Below are 21,620 nucleotides of genomic sequence, written 5' to 3' on the forward strand. Positions count from 1 at the left end.
GAGCTCTTATTATTACGTTCAGAACAGCAATAGTTGGTCATGACTGGTTGAGGGCTTTTTTTATTATATTGCTACTTTTTTGACGTTGAACATTTTTAATTGCATTTTAAAAACAAGCACTGGTCAATTGATTTTCATAATCCATCTGACAACTGCTTTGTTTTTGCCAAAGCTTTTCTTTAACATTTTGTCAGTCATGCTAAAAATGCCATTGGAATGTTTACACATGGGTGCCCAGAATTTCTGACAGAATATTAAGACATTTGGCATATGATGGCTGCCAGCAAAAGCACACATTGGAGATTTTAGCTCTGGTAGAGGGGTGCCAGTTCTTTTTTATTTAATAAAGTCATAGTTGATTTTTTCACTCTTTAACATTGCATTTGCAGCAAAATGGGGCCTTTAAAAGTGCAGCTGCCCTATGAGTCTTGAGGCACCATAATCATTAATCCTTACTGTAACACTCTCAAATAATGGCAGAGATGGTACAAGCAACAATGTAAATGGCTTAGGCGGTCTCAAATGCACTACTATGTTGCTAACAGCATCTCAGTGGCTGATGTAAATGGCTAATAGATCACATTAAACACACACAGAGCAGCATTCTCCTCCCCTCTCATTCATTATTAACAGCTTGTTATATTCTGGGTGATTAAGGAAGTTCTGCTCCACATTCAGTTGTTTATCCCAGACATGAATCAAAAAACATGACAGACACAACACTACGAGGCAGCTTTGACACTTCTAGAGACGCAGACGGGAACAGGGTTGGGCAAAATCCAGAATTTATGAACTGGTTGCCTTTCACAAGGGTGAATTTGAATCAAATTGGGCACTCCCATAGGTTGATGAACTGGAATGACATTTATGGAGTTTCAGTAGTCCAAAACCACAACAAAATTCTTCCAAAACAACAACAAAATGTTCTGTTTTCAAATTTGCTGTTAACACTTAACAATAAAGGTTCTTTATTGGCATCTTTGTTCTAATAAAGAAGCTTTAACATCCCATTCCACAAAAGGTTCTTTATAATGGAAATTTTTTTTAAGATATTTAAAATAAGTTCTTATAAGAATTGTTTACTGAAAGGTTCTTTGGTCAACCCAAAACCTCCTTTTGGAACCTTTATTTTTAATATTGTAGTAAATTTAGCACCGACTAACTACATCCGATTTTGGATAAAAAGTTTTTAATTGATTTAAAAAAAAAAAAACATCATAATTTATATAAGCAGAACTTAAACAACAGTGCATCAAGACACAAAGAGCATGTTACATAGTTACATACATCATCTAAACAACAAGCAAGGCCTGAAACACAGCAAACTGTCCAAAGAGCTTCAGCTGTGCATCTGTTGTCTATCAGCTCCAGCACTTTGGCCTTGAATTAAATAATTTTTCAGAGCAGAAATCGTCTTCACACACAGTCTGGCTTTGATGGGCGCAGAGGGCCGCTATCACACATCTGTGTCCCATATTCAGTATTCCGTATTTTTAACCGAGAGGCGCGATATTCCTGGATATCTCCCAGCCTTCAGGGACGACGCCACTGACAGATAAGTTATGCAATCGGTACAGACGTCTGGAAAGAGCTTTTCCAAGTAAATACATCAGATGTGGCGCCGCACGTAGAGTCTCACTTCCTCTGGAGAGCGGCAGCCATCGGATCTGAGGCGGTATGGGGTGTAGAGCCTGTTGTTTGTGTCTGTGAGGCTCTGGCTCTTGTCGCTGACTCTGGATCAGTCCTCCAGAGGTCCAGAAGCCTCAGTGTATGTGTATGTTGCTCTGCAAGTCACACTGTTTTAAGAGCCTCAAATCCGCTGAACTTCCAGCGTTTCTCCAGTGTTGCTCCAACGCCACTGAACTCCTGCTTGAACATGTTGGGCAACCGGACCATTAGTCTTTCAAGTTCACTGGCCGAGATCTGAAAAATGAGATATGAGCAAAGCAAAGCATCACTTAGATTGTTATTTTTGCTCCATGATGAATATTTTGTGCATAAACAGAAACAAAATTGCCCATTGAGTCGTCGCCTCTGTTTGCTTAGAAATTTATTAAAGGCACTAATTTGTTTGTTAGTATGTGTGTCATTTTCTTCCGGCAAACAGTTGCTGTAGTTCATTTTTTAAACAGAGTATATAAACATGTTTTTTTTTTTCAGTTCATAATACTGCTTGTTTTCTCTACTCTTAGTTGAAGATACAAGATAAACTTGTGGCATTTCTTGAAAATGCATTTCAAGTTAGTCAGCTGATCTGATATAGAAGAATCCCATCAAAGCTTGGTCCCTGCAGGTTTCTCTCCTATTGAAAGAGTTAGGAGTTTTTTGAAGAGACTTTGTGCAATTGAAGATGATGAATCAATGATTTTGTAATCAGAGGCAGCTGGTATTTATAATTTAGGGGGATGGACATTATTATTCTAGAGAAACTTCCATTAGGAAAAAAGTTGTACATGCCATGGAAGCTAAGTCATCAATACTTTTGGTCTGTTTTTATAGGATTTTTCCTTTTCTTAAATTTTAAATTTGTTTATCTACTAAGTATTTGAAAGATGGCAGATGCCATTTGAACCTAAATTTAAAAATAAATAAAAACTACTGCTTTTTAATAAATTAGTACATGCTACTAAATATACACTAGAATTATATACTAATTGCAAAAGATTTCTTGCAAAGTTTTTTATTTTTTTTTATTTTACCAACTCCATTGCACTTAAGATGTCAAAATGAATTAAAATGTTTACTCAAAAATAAGAATCCTGTTATTTATTCACCCTCATTTATTTTCTGATGCACAATAACCAATGAGGTTTGTTCTAATGAGCTTTTGTTTACCATATGCAATGTGCTGTATGCATGTGTGTTTATATGTAAATAAAAGCCTATGAATTCTGTTCATCGTATAAAGTCTCTTGGATTAAATTGCCCAATTTACATATATGGATTAGTTTTATGATGCCTTTATGATCTTTTTGGATCTTCAAAGGCTTGGTTTTAAATGACTTTCAATGTAGAGACAAATCTCTCAGGCTTAATGCACACATTTTATTATGTCATTGAGGTTTAACCAAAGTCTTGTAATGAGGGTAAGCAAATGATGATAGAATTTTCATTTTTGGGTGAACTATCCACTGAATTAAAACAAATAATCACCTTTGTATCAAGTCTCTGGATGTAAGACCACAGATATTCAATGTTGGCTCCAAATGGGTGGACATGAAGGAAGGTTGATATGATTCCTGTGTGGAGAGACAGACAGCAGAGCAGGCTTGTGAATGAACATATGTTGCAAGACAAGACAAGAGATGCAGTGGCACAGTCATAAATATGCCGCCTGGGGCAGAAGCACCATCCCTCCCCCACTTAAGCTGATTATTTCAGAGAGGTCCTGCAAAAAGGTAAAGCACTGATGCAGAGGCACAGGATATAGTGCCTTGCCTGAGGGGCCCGAGACAATATTTATTTCCTTGATTTATATGCCGTAACGCCACCAATTATCAAGGAACCTCATTCAATTCCCTCCGCAAGACCTAATTTCCAAGAGCCGCACTTGGGGAGGGAAGGGGAGTCTTGAGATGTCCGTTCTGATCTTAAAACTCAATGCAGAACAGCCGAGCCGACTCCATATGTCTCTGTTCTGCTATGGTGCGCTATGCTTACCGAGAGAAACATATCTGTTTTGCATACTTGTACAAGAAGTCTAAACGAACAAACTCATTTCAATGGCCTAACCGAGGGAGCTTATACAAAATGATGTTTGCACAGCAAGCTAATCCAATAACTGCATTAGACGTCCCTTTCAGAGCTAGTACGGGAGCGCCTGGAGACTTAAACAATTTGTGTTCTTCAGTCCGTCCCTTCACTTTGTTCTGCTCGAATGAGTTTCACTTTTCTGGCTGATGGCCTTACTCCATCAGTGCAGTATATGTATCCTCTTTGCAAGCAGCGTTGTTGTGCAGGCATTAGATAGAGCGAAGGATATGTGGTCTTCTCTGGGCCAATGATGTGCCTGGCAAAAAGAAGAACAACTCCCCTGAGCTCCTCCTAAGGATCATCATCTAAAAACATGACAGAAAGGCTAAGGTGCTAGGAGCTTTCCTTGTCATTGTTATCACAGTGGTTCAAACACTGGCTGGACAGCATTGCGTTCAACTGCTTGGCTGCTCGTGCACCTGCTTGCTCCTGTGCTTTTAAGCTAGGACTCAATCCTCCAAGCCCATCTGGTATTCAAGCCCCTCAGCACACGGCTCAAGATGTTTTATAGATCAAAACGGCATGAAGCGGAGTTGGAATAATTACCGAGCAAGAGAGCCTCTTTCTCTGATCTCAAAGGACCCCAAATGGCCGCGTCGTTATTCTTTTCTCGATGGTGGTAGAGTGCCGCAGTGCCATTGACTCCCTGTACACATGCATACAAAGGAAAAATACACATCAGGATGCAGAGGAACTTTCACAAAGCAGATAAGGGAGAGATGGGATCATGCAAACTGTTGAGTTGGTGGGGCATGCCTGCTAATCTTTACTGAGGATGCACCGCATTCTGCTGCGTTCAGAGAAATCTTTGCCTATTGACATTCAAGATTCTGTTCTTCCAAGATGCTGCTCAAGATGCCAGACCATAAGTTACATAGAGGTTAAAATCAAACATACTTGCGCTGTGCATTTTTAGAAACCTTCAGCGAAAAAGAAAATCTAAATGGAGGCAGCAGTCCTCGTGTGTCTTTAGCCATATATTAAAAATTAAGTTACTCTTGAAAGAAAACTTTTGCAAAACTTTTACATCATGCCCTTTTAAAACGAAGGCACATATGCCCCCGCTGATTTTTGAGCTAAGTGGATTTTGAATGCGGTTTCCAAAAAAACGGAAAAGTTTTTTTTTTCATACAGGTGGAATCAGTTCAAAATTTTACTAAATATAAATTTTTTAGTCCTCTGTTGAGTGACCAAAATAACGCTAGGTGATCTGTCTCAGGTGGAGAGATTTCTTTAAAGGACTAGAAAACAATCTCCTATTCGCTGTCTAATGCATAGAGATAAAGATGCTGTTTTCGCTTTATGTTTAGTGCTTATGTTTTAAATCCTTTTTTTTCTATAAGCTAGAGAATATGTGGAGGACTAAATCAATGCAGGACTTACAATATTCTAGAAAAGCAATTTATAAATCACAATTTATAAATATATAATTGGATGTGAAGAAACCGCAATGAATATTATAGCCAAAGTTTAAGTTTGTTCAAACATTAAAAATAAACGTTAATTGAAATACAAAAATATATTTAAAAAAACGTTTATTTTTGTTAGTTGCCCAGACAACACTTCTTAAAATAAAATAAAAAATAAAAAAAATAATTAAAACAAAATTCCAAAAACTCCAAAATGAATATGAAAATGGTACTGTAAATATAAAAATAGAGACTGATTCAGAATATGAATAAAACTTAATAATATTTCAATGACACTAAAATAACACTGAAACTAAAATCTGTGTACATTACTGTCTGCCTCAGTAGATTGTAAAGCACTTTAACATGAGGTCAGCCTGTTATTAAAAAACGTGTTTATTATGTGCAAATCTTATAAGTGTGTTTATTTTGTTATCTATTGCAGAGACTTTATTTTATAGGTTTACAGATTTAATAGATAGGAATATTTAGTGGAGTTAAATCAATGGAGTGAAATTCAATTAGTAACTGCAAATACTGCAGCGTAATAAAAAAGTTTTCTGACACTCTTTGCAGCACTCTTAAGTTTGGGAGTCTTTATTTTATGCAGAAAAAGCAGAGGGAGCCCATATTCTCACAGAGCATACAGATCAGTAGTCTAAAATTAACTTCTGCCAGAGAGCTCATGGTGTGAAGAGAAATGAAGGGATGATGCAATGTTAGCGGTTCACATGCCTCTTTTGATGTGTGCTGGTAGTGCAGACTAATCTCACTGGTGAATGCCAGTGACATGATGGACGCTGGGCGTTACGCAGAATCAGTCTGACTTACCTTTTCATGGCCTTCAGAGTTGTGGTTTGACAAGTCTACCGATTCCATGGCGTTCAACAGCTGTCAAGAAAGAAAAAAAACAGAAATGCTCACTTCCAGACCCAATCGTATTTTGCAGTACAGCTGTGAAGGAGCTTTGCAGACAGTGTAACCTCTGGAAACCTCAGTCTGGCCTTGAGTGGGCCAAGTTGATACTACATTTTAAATGGATGCTTGTGTGAAAAGGGTTAATGAAACACATTTGTGATTCCATACATTATGGCCAGGGTGTCTGTAGAAGGTCACAGCAGTATGAAAAATTGAGGCACACCACATCTGGCTCTAAAAATACTGGTGCAAGTGGGTTTGTGTAGGAGCACAATACAGTATGGGCTCCACAGGACCTCCACGACTATTGATGTTCCTGTTATCTCAGTCAAATAACATTCATGCAAACCAACGTCTGCTGTTAGGAAATTGGGGTAAACAAGGCTGGTCATTATTTCCTGTGTCTGTACTGGCACAAATGATAAGGTGTCATGTTGTGCTGCTCTGCAACAGAGAGAACAGATCATCTGTCCTCAATGACAACAACTCTATAGATCTTAATCAAGGCGGACACCACTTTGAATTTGACATGGATAAAGAAGCTGTAAGTGACAGACAGTCTATTCAATAGATACGAATATGTTTTTTTAAGGTCAAAGGTCACAACTTACTTTCACAACTTGTTTGTGGAAATTACTTTTCAGTTGCTTTCTTTCATTACCTATAATGAAGCGCTCACAGAGGCAGAATGTTAATGCACCCCTTTTGAAAAAGTACTCTTTAGCATACTTCTAAAAAGAAGACTTATAATGGAAATAATATACTTTAATATATGAAAAAGTTTGAAATTATTGTAATGTTTTCTGACACTTAATTGCATGTTAATTGCAAAAAAAATTTTTATATATATATATATATATATATATAAATTTTCTTTTTTTCACAATGGTCATTGCCATGATTGTGTATGTACTGTACATGTGGGGTGGAGATATTAAAATAGGGGCTTGGTCCTGTTGGGGTATGGGCCTTTGTTTTGGTGCTTTCAAATATTAACATCTTCAGGCAAAATTTGATTAGTCCACCTTTAAGTGTACTTAAAAAATGTACACATCAGTAAATGTCAAATGTATTTGATATATTTTAAACATGCTAAATTGCAACTTCATTACACATATGTAATTATAAACATTTAAATACATGACATGCAAGTTTCAATAGAAATAACATTAAAGCATGTTTTGGCTTAAATTCAATTGCACTTAAGTTCATTCTTTTAAAATATATTATTTCTGTAATAACTACTGTTTTAGAAAGCATGTGTATACTTCTTTTTCACAAGAGAACTGACTTTTGTGTCTGTTTGAATCCTTTTTGGAGGCCACTGTACATGTTTTCTCATATAGATATAGTACATATAGATGTTGTCTCGTATATATATTTTTTTCATATATTGGGCATATGTTACTGCGTATTGTCTAGTGTAGAAACAAACAACCTGGCTCTGCAGTGTAGCCTTGTTCCCCTTCTGCAGCCACAACAAAGCACATTCATCTTGAGACCAAAACTGTCTTGCTCTTTTTTGAGTGTGTTGCTGTTTATGTGCCTCTTTTCCCAGGTGTGTGTGTGTGTGTGTGTGTGTGTGTGCGTGCGTGCGTGCGTGCGTGCGTGTGTGTGTGTGTGTGTGTGTGCGTGCGTGCGTGCGTGTGTGCACCCTTTGCTCCTGCTGCCATGTTGAGTTGTGTTTCTCGCTGCATGCACAGGGGGAGTGAGGACAGTAAGTGACCCCGGGCTGCAGAGCTTCCCGCTGTCACACATGAGGAGGCAGACACTGCCAAAATGCAGCATATCTGAAGCGAACAGTGCTCTTAATGGCTTACATAAGGCTTTGTGTCCATCTACACAGTAACTCCCTACCAGTGCTGGGAAGTAACTAAAGGCTACTTTTTCCAGTGAGCAGAGACACAATTATGTATTGCATGTGAAGCTTTACAGTCGAGTAAACTGATCAAACAAGTGCGCCTAAAATGTTCACTACTTCTCTCAAATGAAGCATTGGGAAATCCAAACAAGTGAATTGATTCATTCTGATGGATAATGTAAAACAGTGGTGGCCAAACTTTTTACTACGAAAGACCAAAACAGAATCAAGAGCCGTGGGCCAAAGGTAAATGTTGCATTATATCTGATTATATTATAGTTAGAAGAATCACTTATAGTCTTTATATTTTGATGCAAAAAAAAGGGAAAAAAGAGAGAAGGTTAAAACGTAATGATAAACTGAAATAAAGACATTCTTCAATGACATGCTTTTCACCCAATTTCCCAACTCTTGTGATATATGACAGACGTGACAGTTTCATGTCTTCTTTTTTGTAGAGCTATACTAAATTATATTATAATAATTCACTCTAAAAATGTGCTTTTCTCAAAAGACTGATGCCTACTGTTGCATACTTTTATATGTTTTGCTGCAATTTTTTTCTTTAGAGTGTATTTGTTACTATAATAAAAAAAGCAATAACTTTTAGTTAAATGCTGTTGTTTATCACTACTATTTCTGATCAGTTACGTAAAGCATAGGTTGTTTTTTCTTCTAATTATATATATATATATATATATATATATATATATATATATATATATATATATATATATATATATATATATATATATATATATATATAATAAACAATAAATTATTGTTCCCCTAATTGGCATACTCATTGCTTTTTACCATATAACTGCTCTGATTGCAAAATAATAGTCCTGCAAAATATTAAGCTTGTAGTTTATCTAAAAGGGTAACTTTAACTTGAGTAACAGCAGCTTCAAAGTAGCTCTCCCAACACTGCTCATCATAATCATTGTTTTTGCCCTCAAATAAAACTATAATGCATATGGAAATGCAGATTATTTGGCAATATGGCCATGAAGTCTGTCCCACCTTTTCCCTGAGGCTGAGGACCTCTCCCTCTAGGTACTGCTGCTCATCTCTGGCCTGCTCCAGCTCCAGCTCCTTTCCTTTCAGCTCTTCCTGGAGCCGAAGCAGTTGCTGTGGAGACAAACAGAGAGCAGATGGCTGGAGCAATGAGCAGCATGTGTGGCCGTGTGGTGCCCTCATAAACAAACACCACATAAACATCACTGCACAGCAAACGACAAAGATCACAAAGAGGAGGTGGGGTGAGTCAGACTTGTATGTCCGTTCAAAAGTTCTTGTGGTTAGCTTTTTATAGCATTTATTGAAATGAAAAGGATAAGAATGAAATTTTAAAATTAAGCCGAGAATTTTCCCAGTTTTTACCCCCAAACCATGCTCACAGAAAGCAATAACAACATCCATTCTTGCACTTTTCATGATTCAATCTTTTCCAGATTCAGAAAATCCAATCTTGTTCTTCATTTAGCTTGTTCAATGTTCTGCTTCTGGACCCATTTTTATAGTTGCTTATTAGCATGCACTTTATTAACATAGTTGCTGTTTATTAGTACGTATAAAGCACATATTCTGCATGACCATATTCTAGATCCCTAGTCATAAACTTAGCAACTTACCTAAACTTATTTATTAATAAGCATCAAATTAGGAGTTTATTGAGGCAAAAGTCATAGTTAAAGGTTTGTTAATAGTAAGGATCTTAAAATAAAGTGTGAATAAAATAAACTCTTCAAACATTTCAGGTTGGTAAGATTATAAGTCAAAGTTAAGTTTTACAGTAAAAACTCTAATATTGTGAAATATAGTTACAATTTTCAAGAACCGTAGTTTATTCCTGTGATGCAAAGCTGAAATTTTAGCATAATTTCTTCAGTTTTCAGTGTCAGGTGATCCTTTAGAAATCTTTCTAATATGCTGATTTGGTGCTCAAGAAAGATTTATTATTATTATCAATGTTGAAAAGGTTACATTTTAAATAGGTTTTTTTTTGTATCAGTGTAAAAGTTTTTACAGTCACTTTTGATCTATGTACTGCATTCTTAATGAATAAAAATATAAAATAATTATATTAGTATATTAATTTCTTTAAAAAAAGCTTACTGTCCCTAAACAGTAGTGTATGTGTGATTACAGACATAAAACAAGTTTAGAGCTAAAACTTTTGTGCAATGAAAAAGTTCTCCATCCATTAAATTAAATAATGACAGTCCACTGCACTCTATATAAACCTGCACATCATCTCTCTCTTTCCACAAAAAGGATGCTCATTTCTTACATTAGTATTGATCTTGTACATAAAAGCCTTCAAAGCAACTGTAGAAATGTAAAATGAAAGAGAGAGTGAGAGAGAGAGATCTCACCGGAGCCGGTGCTAATGGCTGCTCTATGACAGTCTGCGTCATGAAGTATTAATGAAGAACATAATTAATGGAGGTGTGGGTGTTTGTGCTCCAGATGGAGCACTGACGTGAGAGCATACTGAACACTTACGCACTGATCTTTTCGTATGTTTAAATGTGTCAAGAGAAGACACTAGGAGGCTCTTTAATCTCAGCCATCCCTTAAATATTAATAATGCAATGGTGTGATTTTTCTCCAATGTCGACTGAGATTGAGTTAACTGTGTGCGATAAACAAGGGACAAACATGTCCCACAGCTTCACTTGGAATAAAAAATAAAATAAAATAAAAAAACAATATGAAGAAAAGGTTTTGATCTAATTGGTCATTTGATTAGTCATGAGTCCGCTTCAAAGACTGCACAATAATATCAAACATGCTGCATGTTGTAGAATAGACAGCAGTGTCAGCAGGAAGTTAACACCCACCTGCTGAGAGAGTGCATTACCATTCAAAGTCGTATTTATTTATTTTTTTAAGAATTTAACACTTTTATTCAGCAAGAATTCATTGTTTTCAGCACTGATCACTATAAATGTATCTTGAGCAGCAAGTCAGTGTATTAGAATGATTTCTGGAGTAATGATGCTGAAAATTCAGCTTTGCATTACAGGAATGAATTACATTTTTTGAAGCTTTTACTGTATTTTTGATCAAATAAATGAAGCCGTAGAAAGCGTAAATACTTGAAAGGGTGAGTAAATGCTAAAATTTATTTAGTGTGCGTGTGTGCAAGATTAATGTTAAGTGGGAGATTTAGTAATGTTAAATGTTTTACCATGCTATTTAGAAAAGTTCTGCTTCTTAGCGGGTTACCATCATAGTTACAAGTGGACCATGAATTTAGTTTAAAAACAGTTGTTATATCCCATATTATTTTAATCATTTAGCATTTGCTATACTAGGCAATGCATCGTGTTACTACTAAGTTAGCATTTATTGAATTCGTCTAATAACAACAAGGTTCAAGTTGAGATAACAAGATCATTTTATAGTAAAATTATAGCTGATAGCTTACTGTATTTAAAAATTATAAGCAATTCAAATTTTAAATACCATACCTTTTTTTCAGTTTTGCCAACTTTTTCAGGTTTATGATGTACAGCAAATATCAGCTGCTTGTCTCTTAAATACAACTGTATTATTGCTAAGCTCTTTTTAATTTTATGTTTTAAAGGGGTCATCTCAGATGCCTGTCTGTGACGAGACACAGACCAAAGCCCTTCCCACGATTGTTGATTGACACTAGAGACGTTTCATTAAGACCCTAAAAAATCATAGCCTGACTACGTCAGACTTCGTACTTCCGCTCAATTTCAGTTCACATCTGTACTTCAGCTCCGTCTGAGATAGCAAACCATCTCCCAGATTTCCACCAGCTCCAAAACAGCCGGCCAATCAACGAACAGAGGATGGACTGAGAGCTGTGGCGTAGATGCTAAGCGCCGAATTTAAGATTGTAGTGTAGGTTAGGGAAATTGAAAACGACAGCGGACATAGAGACACGGGATGCTATTCGCTCTGTCATGGAGAATATTTCCAGCATTTGTCAACTGAAGCCCGAACAAGAAGAGTGTTTGTTTCATATTTTGAATGGGGATGATGTTGTGGCCCTTCTCCCGACAGGTTTTGGGAAAAGTTTAATTTATCAACTGTTACCGATCGTTAGCGAGAAACTGAGGAGGACAAGTCCGGCAAGGCAATAATTGTGATTGTTTCCCCCTTGGTTGCTCTCATGGAGGATCAGGTTAAAGAGGCAGCAAAACTCGCTCGATGTTTTTTTTTTCACAGCATTCCTGTGTTAACAGTGGAAGTTCAAGGCGGCTGAGCCGACGCATAACACGCGCCATGACCAACCTTTTGTGATTGGCTTACGGGTAACCAATGATTTTAAACTTCAGACAAGCAAGCAACTAGTTGATGGTGAATAGTGTTCCCTAATCTAAAGTGTTACTTCTGTTGCAAAACCAGCTTGAGACTGAACACTCAGATGTGTGTATTACCTGCTGCATGTTCTGCATGGTCTGCTGCAGGAAGTGCAGCTGTTGTTCCTGCGTGTGATCCTCCTCGGTACGGTACATCTTGCCCTGGTCCTTCTTCAGCAGCTCCACCTCGTTCCTGTAAGCATCCAGCTGCCAGCGCAGACTGTCGTTTTCCTCCCGCAGAGCACACGTCTGCGCAGACAGCACTGCTCTCAGACAAAAAGGAAGAGAAAGAGACAGGAAGTTAGCTTGGATGAAGGTCTTTATCTCATCTGTTGCATAGATAAGATGAATTCACACTTTTGTGCCTAAATGAGCTATAGTTAACTGTCCTAGCTTAAACTTGTTGACTCAACCACCTTAAGTAGTTCTCACTGACCTTTGTTTCTTCTAGTAGGGTGCAACATATGATCTATCGTGTGATCTAACATGCATCATATAAGACAAGTTCTTACATCAATCCGTCTGCTTGAATCAGCATATACGTGGCAGGCTTTAGAGCAATCATTATGATTGAGAGCTGAAATCGATGGTGAAGTTTGCATAACAACTTGGTCACTGTGCTGTGTCAACAGTTAGATATTCTAAACCATTAGATATTCCTACCTGCTACTGAAAATACTACTTTTATTGAGCCAGAGCTTGTGTGCTGTGACAGGCCATGAAATATCGCTGAGCTCAGAATCCCCTGACACTTCCTGCCGCTGTTCTCTGCTGAAGCAATATCATTCATAATCAGATTTGCTGTGGGATACATGCAGAAGGGAGAGCGTAATCATTCACGTTGATATCTCAGCACAAATGCTGTTGTACTCAAGGTTATCTGAAGGATGTGATCGCTCTGTTTGAATAAAGCTAATAAAAAAACAAGTGGTCACGGAGGAGCTGATTTGATTGAGACTAACAGAGGATTGTGTTTAACATTAAACCAGGTTGATTTATTTTGTATTAAATTAAAAATCGATTGGGAATTATTTTTAACAAGACACTTAACAGTCACTATCTGAAAATGGATTTGACACTTTATGAAAATTTCATTCATTAGTTAATCCATTAGGTATTATGAACTGACGGTGAATGATTATTTACAGTGTTTATGAATATTTTATACAATATAATGTCCCTGTTATTTCCTGCAGGACCAGAGCTGTGCTCAGACTTCACGTACGTCTAACATTCACTGATCTTGTACATGTGTCTCAATGCTTTGCAGATGAAAACTGCATTGGTTTGTGATGTTTAACTGGCAGACACAGATGATGTATTATTGAAGTTATGTGAAATTGTGATAGCCTTGAAAGCATCAGTTAGAATGATTTAAAAATGATAAACAAATCCATGCCATCTTTTTCCAGCATTGTGTTTCTTTATGGCTGTAATTTTCCTGCTATTGTTGCAAATTAAATAAATAATGTGGTAGATGGCTGGTGGGAAAAACACAGATTTGTCTTTTTCACAAATTCTTATTTATTTATGAATTATTATTTATTTATACACTACTGTTCAAAACATTTTTGATATCAGTAAGATTTTTTTTTTTAAGGATATGAATATTTCTATTCAGAAAAGACACATTAAATTGATCAAATGATAGTATAGAAATGTATGGTGACTGATAATGATAAAATCAGCATATTAGAGTGATTTCTGTAAAAAAAAAAAAAAGAAGTAAACAGATTTGCTTCAGGTGAATAAATTATAGAATAATATTGATGATATATTCAATCAAAACATTTATTTTAAATACACAATTTCACACTGTTACTGTACGGTTTAGATTAAATAAATGCAGCCTAGATAAGCATAATAGTTTTCTTTCAAAAACATAAAGAATATTTTTTCCTTAACCAAATATTTTTTATGCATGTATTTATTATTTATTTATTTGTTTCTTTTTTTGTTGTTGGTCAATAGAAAGAGAAAAAAAAGTTTATTGTTGAGCCCTAAAATTAATCACAATTATATAGACATTGCGCAAAGGTCTCTTTGGCACATAATTACATGTTCCTCTTAATTAACAATGACCTTTATTAAAGAATGTTTGTTTTAAATGCACTGTACAGTCCCAACTGGTGTCTATGAACTAGATGTTAGGCCATCAAATCTAGGGCTGTTTTTAGCCACAGTCAGTCCCTGCCTCTAGTATCCTAATGAATCATGATAATGATAATCAGTGGCTAATCAGGCCTACCCATGTCCTCCATTCTCATCTTTTTGCAGGGGTTTTCCTCCAAGTCTTCATCTGACATCTCCATTTCCTCTTCTCTTCGTATTCCCATGATCTCTTCACTGTGAGCATTTCTCAGCTCCTAATGGAGCACAACACAGAAATCAAACGAACACACACACACACACACACACACACACACATCTCATTACTGGCTTCTGTCCGAGACCTTCAATGATTAAAGATTACATTTTGCACACATTAACATTCCCTCTGCTCTGAGTAGTTTTACAAGGACACACTTTTATACTTCCATTTGCTGTGTAAATGTGGCAGTAACATATACGACAATCACACATATCAATGAAATGTTTTCTTTCTGCAGTTCTACTTTAATAATACTCTAATTTAATGTGGAAACTTTTGACGGGATGAAAAACAGGCAATGATTTGGCAAGCACGGGCCCTGGTGATTGATTTCTTAACTTAAAAATACAACCCAGAGGCTCTGCTGTGCAATAGTGAAAGTTCATTTGTCTAGGTCTGAAAATGGAGCGTAACAATCACATTACACAAACTTCCAAGCCCACTGATCCTCTGATAGCCATTATAGGGATCAGCACAAAGGACGTTTAATGCCACCACTGTGAAATCTTGCAGATCTGACTCTATAAAGGGAGCGCATTTGAGCTTTACTTTATCTGTGATTGAATACATTTAACTCTAGTACTGTGTTGCATTATCTTTCATCTGTTTCTTGAAAGCTGTAGTATCAGAGGAATACAAGTTGAGCTCTGGGTTGTTTCTAATATTATATTTCTCTTTAATTATCACAATTTTGTTTTACAGGGTTCCCACACCTTTTGACCAACGAATATCCGTTACTTTTCCAGTGGTGTTTCCAAGCATTCTGGAAAAACCAATAAGGTTTTTATAACACTTCTTATAAAGACTGCATTGACTTAGAGCCATTTCTAGCCAACAGAATAAGGGATATTGAGACTAGTTGTCCGTAATAATATTTTAAGTCAGAATTTTTACATGCTTTATTTCTTGCCCAGCAGTGATAGTGTATGTTGGTTTAAAAACTGTATAACATTTCAATATACTGTATATGTTTGTAATTTTCCAAACTAAAATCCCAATATCATACTTTCTGAATGTTGAGTAAACAATTAAAAGTGTTTGTATGTTTTGTCACGTTACATATATCATGGACTCATAATTGTTTTTCTATTTAAATATGCTCTAATATATTATTTAATGGTAATTTCCCACTGTGACAGCAGAAATTTATTTAAGAAATGTAAGAAATAACAACAATAAAAACAACTTTTCACAGGGGTGGCATCTTGACTGGCTTTCACTTCTCAAAGCACCAGAGACTCTGCCACAATGCTGATGTCTTACCTCTTGGCGACTGTGAACTGAAATGGAATCCTTTCATAGACTTGACTTAAAGCAATTAATCAATACAGTCAGTGTATTTCTAAGACTAGGTTTTGGGCCTCACATCACTGCTCATGATATACAGTCGTGGAAAAATTCAGATGGCTGGAGGAGAGACTGCAGCTGGAGTCTATCACCAGCGAGGGATTTTTATATTTCAGATTCACTGAGTATTCTGTTTGCGCTAACATCCGGTGACATTCCATATTATGAATATGGAAACTCCATATTGTGCATTTCAGAGAATTCAGGGATTTCTAATACAGGCACATTATGAGTTAACACGCACCTCACTTTTCCTTCCCCATAGAGACCTACTGTAATTCAAATTGGATGAGTTATTAACAATTAATTCAGGCTAATCACTGATGAGCATCATTATAACCCTGCCAGTATCTGTTGCCATGGCAGCAATGGAGGTTATTTCTAGGTGGCAATTTCAAAGAGAGCTCTGCTGCACGAAAGAGCAGAGGCTAGAAAAATGGGATGCTGTTTGCTGTGTGAGGGCCCACAAGTCTGTACAATGAAAAGCCACAAGATACGTTGCCATATAAAGATTTGCTGTGTCAGTGTACCATGTACAGCAGGGGTCTCAAACTACATTACCTGGGGGGCACTAGCAAGCTGGTGTTCTGCTTCAGAGAACCAACGTTTTTACAACCACAAATTTGAAATATGTATATTATATATAGTAAATTTCAATGCAATACTTTGTTTTTTTAAATACATTAAGGCCAGACTACCCTGTTGAAAAAAAAAAAAAAACCCGGCACATGCTGGTTAGGTATGTTTTGAAGCATGACAGCTGGTTTAAGCTGGTTATAAACTGGTTTAAGCTGGTCATGTGCTGGTTATGAGCTGGTCCTAAGGCGGTTCTAAGCAACTAACTCCTAATCAGGACTAGCTCATAACCAGCTTAAACCAGCTCATGACCAACTAAGGACCAGCTTAAACCTGCTCAAACTAACTGCCATGCTTCAAAACATACCAAACCAGCATATACTGTTTGCTTGTTTTTTTTCAACGGGTTATAATGTAAATTTGTTTGTAATGACAAAGCTTGGCCCATAGTTTGAGACCCCCTTATGTAGAGTCAGCATGACGAAAGAGGAGAAGAAATACCAACCTCGCACTGCTTTCGCCAAATGTCTATGTTCTTGCGCTGCGCTTTTGAGAAATGGTCCCATGCCTTTTGCCTGGTGGCAGCGGTGAACACAGCCGTAATCTGCTCAACTTTGGTGGATAAGGAAGTCAGACAAGACAAGCCATTTATGTAGAGCTCCGTATCTGCGCCAGCAGTCAGACGCATCAGGACCCTCGCAACACTTCTCTGAGAGGCCCCTGATTGTGTCTGTTGTACTTACATCTCATTAGCTCCTGTTTCAATTCCTTAGGACTGAGGAAGGCAACAGTCTACAATGATGGATTTGCTGGAGAAGCACTAATAACATACTGAGTGTTTGATGTCAAACATTGATTGAGGTTTTAGCTCAAAATGGGTATGTGTGCAGTTTTTATTTTGGCATTAGATGTTGGATTTGCGTTAGGATTCAGGTTTGGACCAATTGTAAACTGTTGCCTACTATTTATTAATTTGACCAAGTCTACAGTTTAGTAAACAATTATGTGATCATCTTTTTTAGCCTATTAAAACTCTAAAATACATTTTTTTCTTAGTTTTCATGCACAAATGGTGTCACAATGTCTTTCTGTCAAGCTGCCATCACACATATTCATTCAAGCAAATTACATTTCTTTGTTTGAGCTAGGATATTGGCTTCTCACCTGTCCGGGCCGCAAAAAAAGATGAGTGAATCTGGTGTTGGCCTACCTTTAAGTTAAGTTGAACATCTCCACATCTGCTATTTGGTCAGAGTGCTTCCACTGAGCTGAGACTGTACTTACCCAGGGCCCTTCTATGGGCTATGGCTAGAGTCAAAATGACATAGGGAGCTAGGTCTCAATGCAATCATATCTACTAGTGTGCATTTTTGTACTGTATATCTGCAGTGATGTCTTGTGAACCGTGTAGGAAACACTATGGCTCTGTTCCATGACTAGTGAGCTGCCTTGCTTTCTAACAGCATCCAAACTGAAATAGAACCTAGTAATTGAGGGACTATTAGTGCGACACATAATTGATTCTGACGTTAGCATTTTCCTAAACTAACAGCAAAATAAACACAAAATCAGAACTTGTTACACTGTGTTCTATAATATGTGATAAAATTAAATAAATTGTTAGGACAAAACATTCCTAAAATAATGTTTATGGAACATTCTTGTTAATATTTGATTAGTCTTGTGTAGTCTGACCTTCACACTGACGGCAGAAGGTCTGGGAACCTTGGCTGCTTTGAAAAGCCAAGCACCGCCTTAGACTACAGCCCATATGACTGACAGTTAAAGCACCCAATCACGTTTTATTTTGTGCTGCGTAATGTTTAGGGACGTGGATCCCCCCCCCCACCCCCACAAAAACAGAACGTTGTGTAAAACTCATGGACAAACTTTAAATATTTTTAGCCAGCATTTAGTTGATCTTGATAAGCATCGGAAATAATGCATAATTCAACCAATCCAATGATGACTTTGAAACTCCTGAAGTGTTTCCAATTTTGTGTTCTGTATGCATCAGACGTCCAGGCTGAGACTAATATTTGATATACATTTTCAAAACGTTGCGAGAAAGCGTTCTTAGAACAACATTCTGGTAATGTCATTACTATGTTATTATACGTTCTTAAAGAACATTCTCAATGTTCAGAGAAAACATTCTTAGAACAACATTCTTAAAATGTCCTTACATTATTTGTACTTGATGGAAGTTCTTGATATGTTTTGTAACCTTTAATAATATTATAATCACAACAAGAAAACTAGATATTTTAATGTCCTAAAGTTAGTAGACATTTGCTTTAGAAACATTTAAAAAAATGTTCCCACAATGTTTTCATACCATCTCATAATAAGTAATCTTACTGTATTGTGTATAATAATGGTGTGGTTATTTTTTGGCTTGAGTGGTACCGTTTAGGCACGGTTGTTGTTAAAGGGGTCATCGGATGCAAAATTCACTTTACATGTTGTTTGAACATAAATGTGTGTTGGAAGTGTGTGTACACATCCACCCTATAATGATAAAAATCCACCCAGTGTTTATTTTTAAATCCCTATTTTAAAAAAAAATACCATCTGCTCGTCACCCCACAGCATTTAAAACGACATGCGAGGTAACGGCTTGCAATGAACAGAGCTGATTTTGACAAGGTAAAAAAGGGTGTTTTATTACACTACCACTGAGAAATTTTAAACCAAAATATGTTATAGACTTTTCATTAAGACCCAAAAGAATCATATCAACTTGTGGAAAAGGGGCATCCGATGATCCCTTTAATGGGATAGTTCACCCAAAAATTTAAATTTTATGTTTATCTGCTTACCTCCAGGGTATCCACAAACCAAGATTTTTAGCTCAAACCGTTGCAGTCTATCAGTCTTATAATGTAAGTGGATGGGAATCATGGCTAAAGCATAAAATAAAACTAAAAAAATATATATACACAAACAAAACCAAATTAATCTCTGTGGCTCATGACAATACACTGATGTGTAAAGACACAAAACGATCGGTCTGTGCAAGAAAATGAACAGTATTTATATAATTTTTTTTTTTTTTTATCTCTGATTCACACAATGTCCGAACTGTTCGAACTCTCCTGAGTGCATTCTCAGCAGCAGGCACGTGAGTCGTCTTCATCTTCTTTCTTGCTTTATGGTGGACTGCAGACTTATAAGTGCATTACTGCCACCTATTTCTTTTAAATGGACCAATGACACTGCTAAATTAGATTGTAGATTGAGTGTCAATGGTCAATTTAAGAGATAGGTGGCAGTAATGCACTTATAAGTCTGTGATCCGCCGTAAAGCAATACGAAGAAGACGACGCCACACACGTCAGTTAGAGAACATGCACAGGAGGTAAGCTCAAGAAAATTCTAACAGTTCTGACATTGCGTGAAAATCTTGCTAAAAATCTTGGTTTGTGTTCTACTGAAGAAACAAAGTCACTTACACCTTGGATGCCCTGGGGGTAAGCAGATAAACATATATTTTTTATTTTTAGGTGAACTATCCCTTTAAGGCCCATATGATGACATAGTTCTGGTCTCTGGTCTGGTGAATACAATCAGAGACAATGATAACTTTAGTTACATTACCCATGCAATTTCTATTTCTATGGAAATTACTTGATTTCGAACATGGAATATCACAGAGCAAAGATAAATGTCATGCAGCTTGAGATGGATTTTGTCTCAATGTATCATGGCATTATCTTCTTTGGGAAGGACATATGTGTTGGCTTTTATAATGCCTACCTTTTATAACCTCACCTATGATGCCTTATAATGCTGCCTATGTAGGCAGCTCTCTAGGTTTTGGAACAGAGCCCATGTCTTGCCTGTTACAGTTAAGGGCAATGTAACATATATGGTAGTTCTGGAAATACAAATACACTCCTACTGGCAGTACAGTCATATCAAGATGAGCGAGAAAATTCCTACAATCAGATCAGAGACTGAGCCCACTTAAGGACAGCTATATCATCTTGCTCGGTACAAAGGATGAGCGGTTGTCATGGCAACACTAGATGAAAATCTCATAGTAGCCAGTTGGGATACAAACAGTGAAGGCAGGAGGTATCTTACATTGTGTGAGAATGGCAAGCAGGGAATTCTTAAAGTGTTCTTTGGCTAGCTCCATCTCCTCCTCGTGCTGAGCTTTCTCGTTCATTAGGCGCCGCACGTGGCTGTTCGCTGACTGGATCATGGAGTAGAAATGGTTCGCTGAGCGTCGGTTCACCTCACCTCTGTCGATCCATGTGAACAGCACTGCCGATGCCTCACTGAATTTGTTGTCTTCTGGAGAAATTAAAAAGGAAAACTGTCATTTTTACTTCATCTACTTATGAAAGAGAATTCTGTAACACTTACTTTGCAGGCTTGAAAAAGCCAGTGCACAGTTAAAAATTTTTTACTCTAATTTCCATCTAAAGCTTTGGTCTTTGGTTAAGAATCTTTAATATCTATGGAACCTTTCCATTGAACTCTTTACAGTAGAAAAAAAATTTGATTATTAAAATGTTCTTCATACTAGGACAACAGGAAAATATATAATAGTAAAATAATGTAGTTATTTTAAGAACTTTTTACAGAAAGGTTGTTGAGGAAACTAAAAAAGTTAATCTTTTGCATTGCTATGAAAACCATATTTTGAACCCTATTTTTTTTTTAGTGTGCTAAACTTGTTTCAGACCAAGTCTCATATCAAATACGCTCTCAAAAATATAAAATCTGGAACTATGGGGCAGGTTGGCTTACAATAACTCGGCATGAAATGTAATCTCATCCTGTCTATTTTCTATTACATATTAAATGATTTTATTATAAACAACTGATCCATATGTTCAATCATTGATCTCTTTTACGATATAACTGGGCTGTTCCAATCATTTAGTCTCCTTAAACACAGGGCCTTTCTTACAATCCAGCAAGTTCAGATCTCCATCCTATCAACAGCTGAAGCATAGTTAAGTCCCCGTCCTACTTTTTGCCATTTTTGATAGTTTGTTTCACAATATGTCACAATACTGTATGTA

The 21,620-nt window shown here is 36.8% G+C and overlaps 1 protein-coding gene across 1 annotated transcript in view; it reads right to left on the reverse strand.

Annotated features, from left to right (window-relative positions):
- Positions 1-1,170: 1,170 nt before the first annotated feature.
- The window catches only part of LOC132094941 (ecto-NOX disulfide-thiol exchanger 1-like), a 107,405-nt gene continuing 86,955 nt past the window's right edge, over positions 1,171-21,620 (reverse strand). Inside the window, exons 7-15 of the mRNA XM_059499638.1 lie at positions 20,671-20,883; positions 17,087-17,193; positions 14,536-14,653; positions 12,366-12,550; positions 8,968-9,075; positions 5,994-6,053; positions 4,300-4,399; positions 3,154-3,239; positions 1,171-1,923 (exon numbers count right to left, since the gene is read on the reverse strand). Of these exons, the coding sequence (XP_059355621.1) occupies positions 1,792-1,923; positions 3,154-3,239; positions 4,300-4,399; positions 5,994-6,053; positions 8,968-9,075; positions 12,366-12,550; positions 14,536-14,653; positions 17,087-17,193; positions 20,671-20,883 (1,109 nt within the window). The 3' untranslated portion in view covers positions 1,171-1,791. The remainder of the gene's footprint in view (positions 1,924-3,153; positions 3,240-4,299; positions 4,400-5,993; positions 6,054-8,967; positions 9,076-12,365; positions 12,551-14,535; positions 14,654-17,086; positions 17,194-20,670; positions 20,884-21,620) is intronic.

This window comes from Carassius carassius, chromosome 19 (assembly GCF_963082965.1).
Source record: "Carassius carassius chromosome 19, fCarCar2.1, whole genome shotgun sequence".
NCBI lineage: Eukaryota > Metazoa > Chordata > Actinopteri > Cypriniformes > Cyprinidae > Carassius > Carassius carassius.